The 11,395-nt window shown below is 49.1% G+C and overlaps 1 protein-coding gene across 1 annotated transcript; it reads left to right on the forward strand.

Annotated features, from left to right (window-relative positions):
- Nucleotides 1-281: 281 nt before the first annotated feature.
- Nucleotides 282-11,171, forward strand: LOC119094967 (uncharacterized). The gene is made up of 7 exons (XM_037217877.1): nt 282-359; nt 1,181-1,264; nt 3,727-3,839; nt 5,042-5,183; nt 9,029-9,231; nt 10,684-10,753; nt 11,065-11,171. Exons 1-7 carry the CDS (start codon nt 332-334, stop codon nt 11,169-11,171), a joined length of 747 nt encoding a protein of 248 aa, XP_037073772.1. The 5' UTR covers nt 282-331.
- Nucleotides 11,172-11,395: the final 224 nt, after the last annotated feature.

The raw sequence follows: 11,395 nt of genomic DNA on the forward strand, positions 1-11,395 counted from the left end.
ATACTCCCTGTAACGGCAACAGACAAATCAAAACAAACAACAAAAGTTACAGATCATCAAAAATGACAAAATAACAACACCAAACAAATCACCAGCTTTAACCTTGCGGTCTCTCGAGCCGAGTGGAGGAGAAAGCAGCAATGGAGATCGTAATTATCAATCCCCACCCTTTCTACGACATTTTCTTGTACTTGACAGAGAATATCACGACCCCCCTGGCATGACTTCTGACCGATAACGTGTTGCTAATGCTTCTCTCTGCTGACAGTGCTACTTCGGACGCAACGTTACCTGCGATCGGGCTGGTCGGTGGACCGAGGTCGTCACAGAAATGGGGATATGTCAGACCTTCCAAACCAGTAAGTGTGTCCACAACAATATTTCCACTTCTTTTTCATTACTATCATTTTTGTCACGCTATTATCGTTGTCTCTTCTTAGTTCTTGCATTCTTTTCGTTTTGTCTTCCGTCTCAGTTTCCCGTGCTTTTTCTATCTATCATTATCTGTCCTTATACGCACATTTCCTCCATCCCCATGCCCTTTTCCTTTCACCGCACTCGCTTTTTTCCTCTCTCAACCCGTTGCGCATGAAATCACTCTCGGACCGCGCAGTGTTGTGTCAGGTAACACACACACAGCCCGGGGCCGCAATAAACGCAGGTCATTTCGGTGCGGCGCCAGCCACAGTCCGACATTTCACCTCTTCGGGCGATGTTGGGAGATCAGCACGCAGGCCCGGAGCCAAACTGCTTGTTGAAGAACGAGGCCGTGTGTTATGATGCCTTCCGATGCGCATTAACGTGATGGAATCTTTTTGCTGTCATCAACTCGATGAACTGAAAATATGTTCCGATGATGCGGCCAGGCCTGTTTTGTGATGTGCGAATGCGCCGTTGCTATCCCCTAAAAGCCTTTTTGATGCCAATACAACGTAGTCATGTGGCCCAAACAGAGTCCTGCCGGGCGGACGAAGACAAATCGAACTGAAACTATTGGAAGAGAGACGGGTCAAAATGATAGTGGTGGGGTACACTTTACAATCTGTTCATGTTTTGCCCCATTTACAGACCTTCTGAGTTAGAGAATTAAAGGTCCTGGTTCCTAACATTTTGTGGTGGCATCGCGTTTTCTCCAGCTGAATGCCAGTCGTGTCGTTTCAAAACCGTTTTGTCATTTCAGATGAGCCTGTCAAGACCAGTGGCCATTTTAATCATCTCTACTTGGTGCTCAACGATAAGCAACAGAAGTTCAGAGGCGAGGAAGGTTAGATACATGAAGTGGTAATATGTCTTAACAGTTTCTAGTTATGACTTGTTAGAACTTGACTGAAACACATTCTGCGCAAGACATGTGTGGCCGCCACGGACTGAGGTGTTGTTTATGTCTTACGAACTGCGACACAGAGTGGCGTTACAGACTTTGGGCACTTCATACCCACCCAATCGTGCTGTTGCGCCTGCTACAATTCTCAGTGTGACTTCAGAAATGTTGGTTGGCATGGAGCTTACCTCAACGTTTAGCGCGCCAGTCATGCGATGCGGAAAAACATGTGAAATTAGTGCGAGAAGACTGGGAAATCTTAAGTTACCTTCTCGCAGCACTCCGAACCACATATTACCGAAATACAACAATAATGTAGTTTGATCCCAGTGTTTACAAGATATTGCTGTTTCAACTTACGCCTACAACTGCGACCGAAGAACTCAAATAAAGGTACTTGTCTTTGGCGCCCACACAGGCTTTCCCGTGGGTTCAGCTTCTCCCCACGCCGCATCGCTTGATAACAGGGTGGGGTAGTTATCCTCAAAGGTTGTGTTGTTCACTATGATGGGGATAATGATCCTGACCTTCGACAAACAGGCAATTTCTCTGCGTCACTGGACAATGGCTACTTGACTTCCCTTGTTCCCCTGCCTCTTGGAGAAAAACTACTTGCAGACACAAACTCTTGCAGAACACCAAAAATGGCGTAGGGAAACGGTATAGTTGTATAAGATTAGTGGCACTTAGATACCATCTGTGCAAGTCAACTTTGGTGGGCCAGAAAAAGTTCAACAGGGTAAAATTAGTGAGTGCAAGTATTTTTCATCTTCAGAACCATGAGCGGTACGGCACTGGGGAAATCGTTGTTGTATGCTTCGCGGACCACTGAATCTTGCTCTGATTTGAACCGGTCAAGGTGTGTAACTTATGCCATATCAAGCCAGGTCTCAAACGCATAAATTCTCCTCAGAATATTGAATGGTATTAAATCCACACATCTGCACTATGATATATTGCAAGAACATACTATAAACGAATTTACTGCAATTATTTTACAACTAGTATCCTTCGACAAAGTTATCAAGTGCCTGATCTCGGAATATGACCGGCATGATCTCGTAGATATATTTTAATTGGTGATACATGGAAACCATGGCTTTTAAGTTTACGGACTAGTTACAAATGAAAACGCGTTGCTCGGGTTTGGGTCAATTTGACCCCCGAAGGTTTTTTTTATAATAACTCCAAACGGGGTCATATGACTCCGCCTCACTTGTGTAGCTGTAGATAACCGAAATAGCCGATAGTTTGGTATAGACAAATATATTTACCTTGTAAGGGTCGCTGACCTACGGTAGGTCAAAGCCTTCCGTAGGCATTGCATGGCTGTCAGCTAAGGAAATTCCTGGGAACTCGTTTTGGTCCGATGCGACAATCGAATGTTACACGAAGCCGTGCATCTCCTATTTGCCTAGTCGTGATTTCCCTATTTGAACGTCATGAGGATCAGAGGAGATCATGCCTAAAATAACTCTTATCAATGTCTGTTTTTTTGGAACATACAACCTAGTGCAGTCTTTGACGCTTATTTAAATGCAAAAATCAAAACAGTCTCCGAGTTTTTTGGTCACCTTGACGTTCTGAGGGCAGATGAGGGTCACTGAGCTGAAATGAACGCCAGTGACCTTTTGCTTATAAGAGCTATGTAGGTTAAAGATAACTGCATAATGCGATCGGAGGACACTTCGAACTCCATCAATAGTACGACCTTGTTTGCCATTATTGGGCCGAAAGTCATGAAATAAGAATCTAATGATCTGAATCATTGAGCTCATATAATAATTTCCTACGCTGTGGATTTCGTGTCTCTAGCTGTCTTAGTTTTTGAGAGCTCATGGAAGGCCAGGTCGACCCCTTCCGAGCGTGTCGTACTCAACGGCCACCCCAAGGCCGGTTGAAATTGCTGAAAACGCGGAAAAGGTCCTAGAAATTTCAGCAGCATAGATGAGAAGCTCTATATTTCGTACGAGGTGTTTTTTTTTATTCAGCTACTCCAGCTTTGATGATCCAGAATGACCTGGCCCTTCGCCACTTGACGATATTGTTTCCCATATAGTCTGAAAAATTGGGCTCACCCCAAGTATCGTGAAGCTACAACGCGGCTAGACAATTCTGGCCCATCAAGGCTGGAGAAGCTGAATAAAGAACAACTTCATACAAACATTAGCACTCTCAGCTAGAAGAGCCACCCTATCATTCTCAAGTCGCTTTCTGAAAATTTCCGGGGAGCGGGATCTCTGGCCCTTTTCTTTCAGGGAGGCCTAATGTGGTTGCTGTTGATGAAGGTGACGCCGGCGGTTGCGTTGCTGATGGCAGTGGTGATAAGGATGTTGGCAAAGGTGGGGATGATGACAACAGTGACCAGGACCGCGGCGATTGTGGGGTGCTGGTGCTGACGGCAGGGTTCCGCGTGCTGATCCACGACCCGGCCGACGACCCGCGTCTGATGGTGCGCACGCACGGCAGCTCCATCGTGCAGCGGCACGGCCGAGACGTCAGGATGGTGCTCAAGGAGGTAGGTCTCAGGCACCTCTTGAGAAGCGCGCAGGCCGCAGCACGCACGCTCTTAACGCAAACCAAGGGCCGGGACGTCAGGATGGTGCTCAAGGAGGTAGGTCTCAGGCACCGCTGGAGAAGCGCGCAGGCCGCAGCACGCACGCTCATAACACCGATCACGGGCCAGAAACATCTAGGCGGGGGGGGGGGGGGGGGGTTAGCATGCAAAGCACAAATTATGGAGCACTTGACTGACACATTCTTGGTAAAGCTGACTTGAGGGTTTGAAACATTTGCAGTTCTAATGAGGCTACATAGTTCATACCATGTCCAGACTTCAGTCGATGCTGGCTTTTATAACGGTGACCAAGTGTGCGTTAGTGTGATCAGTCTGCGCATGCGCCTGCCGTGTCCCATGCGATACGCCAGCGAAGCCATGCATCTTTGCATCTTTCCATGTACATGCTTTTCCACATCCATACCCTGTGCCCTGCTTTTCATGTCTGTACCACTGATCACTGGGCTTTAGTGGTACCAGTTAATGTTTACCAGTGATTGGTTTATGTATGCTCTCCTGTATTTCTAGCAGGGTCAAAGTCATGTAACCTGATTGTGGTCTAACAGGCTCACAATAGTTTAATAGTCTCATAATATTCTTAAAGTCTCAAAATAGCATAAAAGTCTCAAAATAGTATAAAAGTCTCATGATAGTCAACTAACTCATGTGGTCTCATGGAAGTCTTCTTTTTTAGCAATGTCTGCCCGCCCGTCCGTCCGTCCGTCCATCCGTCCACTGGTCCATTCATCCGTCCGACCGGTCGTCCGTCCGTCCGTCCATCCGTCCACTGGTCCATTCATCCGTCCGACCGGTCGCCCGTCCGTCCGTCCATCCGTCCACTGGTCCATTCATCCGTCCGACCGGTCGTCCGTCCGTCCGTCCATCCGTCCACTGGTCCATTCATCCGTCCGACCGGTCGTCCGTCCGTCCGAGTCAGCGTGACGTCCCGGTTGCCCCTTCCGTCGCCGAAGACGTAGCTTCCTCGGGCAGTGAAGCGAACGAGAGTCGCTCGTTTTAAACAAGCGGCTTCCTTGTATGAAACCAAAGTCCATAGCAAACAACTTCTGAAAACTGGGACTCGCGGCCCACTTTGTTTGGAGCGGTCGTTTCTGTGAACTCCTTTGTGTCCAGTCTCGCGGGTAACTCACATTTCCGGCTCGCAGTTCAAGGCAATACCCAGCCGAGAGTACTTCTGCAAAGACCGCGAAGACAAGTACTCCCACATTGGATGCGAAGCCAACTGTTTCAACCGTATTCTGCACAGCGAAGTGGGCTGTCTGCTGCCCTTCATGACCCACACCCCGGGTAAGTCACTTCGCCTCGAGGAAAGTGGTGCAGCACAACTTTCAACTCGTCTACGCGCGTCACTTCAGTCCAGTGGCACAGGCATGAGGGGGGGGGGGGGGGGAGCGCAGGGGACACGTCCACTCCTCCTCCCTTGGGTCTCGAGGGGCCCTGCGGACCCCTCGGGACCTACATTTAAGGGCCCAATTTGGGGGCCCGGTGGGCCTGAAAGGCCAACCTAAGGCCGCCTTCAGGGGTCCAGCCCGCAGGGCCGGTACCTCAGTGCCATCCAGAGGGTCCTGCGCGCTGCTCAGGGCCCCCCTGAGTGGATAAGGGCCTATATGCCGGTCAGACACCATCAACTACGCATAGTCGGCTACGTGTCGGCATGGGCCTGAGGGCCCATTCCCCAAGCAGGTACAAAGCAGGAGCCAGCGATTTACATTTTTCGGGGCCCGAGAAAAGCTCAAAAATACCAAATATCTTGAAGTAGAGGCGGATCTAGAGGATAGGCGTAGGGTCATGCTCCCCCCCCCCCCCTCCACACACCCGTGAGCCCGATAAAGTTTTTGGTGCCTCATCGGGGCACTAAAGCCTCGTGATGAAGAGGCACCAAAACCTTCATTGCGTGATGCATCGTAACCGTTGTTTTCAAAACGCAACAACTTCCAGCAGCACCAAGAAAAACCGAAATCTTCATTTTTGACAGCCATTAAATTCCAGTGACACCATAATGTCCATGCCGTTTCCATTGGCGAAATTCTGAATCGGCCTGTTTAGTGAGCGAGCAAAAAGTCCTTTATTAGGGGCATAATGATCTTTATTTTGAAAAAGCGTCCAGTTCCAGAGAGCATCACAAAGAGCCCCGACCCTTCATTGGCAAGGGGCATCAAATTCCAAGGGAATAACAATGATGTACCGCACACCCTGATGAAATCCTCGATTGGACCCTTGGGCGGGCATCACCAAAACCTTAAATGTGGCGCACCATAGCTCTTATTTTTTAGGAGACACCGAATCCAGTAAGGCCATTTAAAGGGTCCAACACCATCATTTTACAATGAAACTAAAATCCAAGAGTGCCAAAAGTTCCGTGCATTTTATTCTACCATGCACCCATCTTGCCACCCATTTCCCAATCAGGTGAAGCACCCAATCCCAGGAAGCACCACAATGGCCCCAAAAACCATCATTTTCAAAGACAAACCATCCAAAGGGACACCGCAATGCCCGTCTTTGTCCATTCACGAAATCCTGGATTCGCCCATTCGGCGAAGGGCATCAAAGCCTTCCCAGGCTGCCAAATTCTGGCCATCTCACTACTGGCAGACCGCAACCAGCTAGCAATAAAATTTAAAAGCTTAGTTCGACCAGAAAGGCCGTGTAGTCCAAAGAGCGATGTACAATGGGGCCGGCGATGCTCTAACAATGGCATCGTTCGCACGTGACCGAACCCGCCACGCACGACTTAAAGTGTCTTACATTGTACGGCGTAACTTTCAAATCGCCGCTGCGGCAACACCGCACTCTGCGTTCGTGGTTTTAAGTACCTTTTTAGAGCCGCCGGATTTTGGTCATAACGCTAAAGGCAAGCCTGACGCAGTTAGCAATGCGCTGGCAGTGCTTTATTCGAACTAAAAAGGTCATGGCGGCCGATGAGCGACTTAGGTCGACGGCAGATAACTCCGGGAATAGCATAGTAAGCGCATGGTCGCACCAGCAGAGGGTGCGACCATGCGCGTACTATGTTGTGAGCAGCGGCTGCTCACGACTTAGAGTATGTCGAACTGGACGCCATAGCTTTGCAAGTTGTCGCTGCGGTCGGTCCACCAGCAGTCAGTGCGGCGCTGCCGGGGCGCCGGCCGGATCAAATGGACGTACAATACTGACAAGTGTGTTGTACCGGCAGCACATGCCCCAGCGCTGTCCAATGCACACAGTTGCACTCTTCGATCAAGGTCATAACTTTTTTCCCTCGAGCCGTCGTATTCTGGCCATCGCGCCCCGGGCAGTTTGGCCAATTCATACAATGCACAGTCGAGGGGTGATTTGAAAAAGACTGAAAACAGACACGTCGATTGATAATCTATATTACTGACAGGTAGCGCCCACACAGTGGCATCGTGTGCATACGCCGATGCCATTGTGTGGACCGAGCCCTTATACGCCGAGCCCTTACTCACTATTTGAGATTGGACACCTCGAAGGGAGGATCCCACCTTTTTTGTACTTTTTACTTATTGTTGCATCGAACGCGTACAATTTGATCAGCAATACCAGTTTCCTCGAAATCCTCTTGAAAAGCTCAGAAGTTGATTTTAAGTAGCCGACCCTTGCGGTGAGAAATTGTATTGGACTCCTTGCTCACCACCACGAAAAAAATGCATTTCATTTGCCTTGCTTTTTAATGTGTGTGTTCTGTGATGTTTACAACACACTAATGTTTCAAAATGTTTGTACAATAAGTACTCCGAAAGCTTGAAGCACTCTATTTGGACCAAAATCTGCGCTAAACTGAAGCTATGATCCCGCGGATGCAGCGAACGTTATACTATGGCTTTCATTTCTCCCCTCTGGCGTTTACCTCAGTGGCTCTTTTCGAGGTGCACTTTGGCTCTGGGAATGAGGGTGTCACACAATTCATATGACGCGCTGATGAAAACTTCAACCAATGCGCCCCTCGGCAACAGACCCTTGCTTACTGAGCCAGTTTATTTTATTCGTACCTGGAAAGGTGCGCATGGTGGTCATCATGACGACTGTAGCCCCGATTGCAGAGAAGAAGCGTAGTGCTGTTATAAAGCGTCGAGAGTGTAATTTGTACCGAAACATAATGCAAATTGGTATCCCTTTTATGTCTTACCGGTGCTGCAATAACAGTACCCGGTGCTGTTTTTAGACTTAACTAGTCCTGAGCTTTCATTAGAGTGTGTTTTTGAAATATGCCACAAAAGTGGGACACTTAACCTTGACTTTGAAAATCGCCGCTGCGGCAGTCCCACCAGTATTGAGTGAGACGCTGGCGGGAATCAGTCGAAGAAGACGCATATCTTAATCTGGCAAATGCGTTCTACTGGGGGCTGACTGCCCTATAGCATGGCTGTCGAATGCACATCGTCAGGATGATGACAAGCATCTTGCTGTATTCTGGCCATCAATATGCCAAACTGCAATAACTATGACTGTAACTGTAACATCACGCTACAGGCAGGCCGCGCGCACTGAGCAACGCGCCTTCCACGCATTATAAAGGACCATGTTAAGCGAACAAGACCGTGCCGTTGTCAAAGGATACACTGGGTATCGTTTTTTTCTTCGTAAGACTTGCGGGCGCGCATGCTGAAGGCTTTGTTAAATAATCTATCCGTGACTTGATTCTGAATGAGGTTGAACATTTCCAGACTGGCATGGGCTTACATTCACGTTATTTTTGATGTCTCTGTGGAACCCTGAGGAATTCTGGCAATACCCCTGAGTGTTACCAGCTTCGAAAGAGTTTACCAAACTGCCTGTTGCAAAATGAATTGCGCTGGCGGTTTTCCATACAGTCACTTAACGCCTTCCTCCTACAGCTTAATTATTTCAAAATGAAAATAGAATCGGGTCTCTTGGTGACTTCTGGCTTTTGGTACAGCTAAAGAAAGCACACATTAAAATGAAAGGATGAAAGTCGCGTCCCATGACAATTAAGTTTGCTAACGTGGCGATTTTTTGAGGAGAGTGTTCACCATTAGGGGTCCCTTGTCAACCGTGTGCCTCCTTCCCCATCCCCCCCATCATCAAGACTCAGCCCATCCATATATCTAATATCACTGAGCTAGAACGCCATCTCGACGCCGCTCCGACCCCGCATGGTACGCTCGCAGGCCTACAGGGTGCTGCCATCTGCAACACCACCAAGCAGTACCGCAACGCCATCTTGCACAAGCAGTACCTGCTGCACAGCGGCGGCTGGAACGCGCAGGACAACTGCACGTGCGAGCGCAAGTGTCACGAGTTCGAGTATCTGCTGTTCGCCGAGACGGGCGAGATCAGCGACTCGCGCGCGCGTCTCCGTGTCTTCTATCAGGTCAGTGCGGCAGGTCACTCCTGGACCTCTAACAGGTCAACGGCCGTTTAACCCTCTTCCTGATTCGCCGCTTTTCATCGCACTGAGTGATAGGATGGGCAGTGCGCTTCCCTGCCGCCTCCAGACTAAGACCCATAGGGAACTGCAAAAAGCAGCACCAGTGGATTGGCCTCAACAGATGTTGCAATTGGTGCACAATTTTGGGTCGCTAGGTCAATGACTGACACAACTAGGCCAGCTTAAATGCCACCTCTCCGATTATCAGATTATTTCAGCTTTCAATGTCAATATTTCCCTGTTGTGTGGCGACGAAACGCCTCATTGTCGTAAATTCAATGCACCGTTGACAGTTTGTCAAGTGCTTTATTCGTCATCACATTTCAAGGAAGAACGATTGCATCATTTTGGGCGGCATGCGTCATGTTTGACTTATTGCAACATGCTAGGAGGCGGCTCTTTATTGTTGCACTCCAGTCAGCTGTTTCTCTTTCTAAGAGAGACATCCAGTTTTCAGCTGTATTGGCTCATTGACGCTTAAAAAACAACACAACCCTACAACAACACAACCCACAACCGCCGTTACGGGCGCAATGTGACCTTTGATGTCGACGTGTCCTGAAGTCTCAAATCATCATCATCAATGCCAATATTTACCACAGCGTGTCACTACGTAGCACGAAATTTACACAGATATACTTTTTCTTTGATATGGGCGCATGGGTATGCAGTTAGTGTGATTTGAACATACACTTATGATGTAGAGCTCATTCGATATGACAGTGTTGTCTCCAACGCCTGCTAATCGGTGAATCCGTCCATTGCCACCCTCTGCTCGCCCTGGTCGTAGATCACCGTGCAGTTCTCCTAACCAATGTTGCTACTCAGAAACCAGAAAAGTATACATACGGCTTTGGTATCCAAACACGCACAATTCTGTGTACACTGTGTGCCGAAAATTTGGGCGCAATCACACGACATGCCGGTGAGATATCCTCAGCAGACCTGAGAAGGAGCGCGTGAGGCACATCAGTTCTCTTTATCAGGGCAAGGGTTAAACTACAGTAAGGTTAGGATTCTGCGCTTACTTCCGTCACCTTTGGGACTTTTGGTAATTGTAACACATACCATGCGTTAGGTACGTTCATGTCGTTGTGCTCTTATCTCCGCTTGACGGTCAGAACCCAATGTGTCCGCATCGCGCAAAGCAGTGCGTTGTTTGAGTGGAACACTCCAACGTGACAGACCCTCTGTTGCTGGGGCACTTACAGCTGCTGGATTATGGTACTGATTGACGTCCATGCTGGCCTGAGCCTTTAAACATCAAAAGTGCCGCCTCGCACTGGGTCGTCACCACCGCTGTTGATGTCTGCCGCGGCGGGAATCGGAACTCAGGACCCTCAACCTCAGCATCACACCTCCAAGACTTGACCAAGCAGGCGCACACGTCGGCAGGATCTCTACTACGAGAACGTGGGTGGAGTCGCTGGCATACCCATGATTCCGCTGCTCTGTGACCTGGGCGGCGCGCGGGGCTTGATTGCTGGGCGCCTCCTCCTCACCTTCTTCGAAGATAGGGGAGGCGGCGACGATGTACGCCTACCAGTGGCCCGGTGTCGACAGAAGAAGGTGAGACCTGGCCGTGTACGCCTACCAGGGCAACCGTGTGTCGACAAGAAGGAAGGTGAGACCTCGACGATGTACAGACTACCAGTGGCACCGGTTGTCGACAGAAGAAGGTGAGACCTGCCGATGTACGCTACCGGTGGTACCGGTGTCGAAGAAGAAGGTGAGACCTGGCCGATGTACGCTTACCACTGGTACCGATGTCGACAGAAAAGGAGGCTTGGCAGGTGTACGACTACAGTGGTCCGGTGCGACAGGAGAAGGTGAGGCCGGCCGATGTAGCCTACCAGTGGTACCAGTGCCGAGGAAGAAGGTGAGGAAGATGTTTTATTTCACGTGTTTGTCCTGAGCCGAAACTCTTCGGATTAAGATGATGCCATCATGAAGGGATAGCCCGCTCACTCAATTAAAAAAAGAAACATGCTAAGGCCAAAGTTTTGCAAAGTTATTGCATCGTTAAGGCAAGAGCTCGGTAAAAATGAAGGATATTAAACGAATCAAGATGCTGTAGCAACACCTTTTCGTATTTTAAAGAACACCG

This window comes from Pollicipes pollicipes, unplaced genomic scaffold (assembly GCF_011947565.3).
Source record: "Pollicipes pollicipes isolate AB1234 unplaced genomic scaffold, Ppol_2.1 Scaffold_4219;HRSCAF=4965_pilon_pilon_pilon, whole genome shotgun sequence".
Classification (NCBI taxonomy): domain Eukaryota; kingdom Metazoa; phylum Arthropoda; class Thecostraca; order Pollicipedomorpha; family Pollicipedidae; genus Pollicipes; species Pollicipes pollicipes.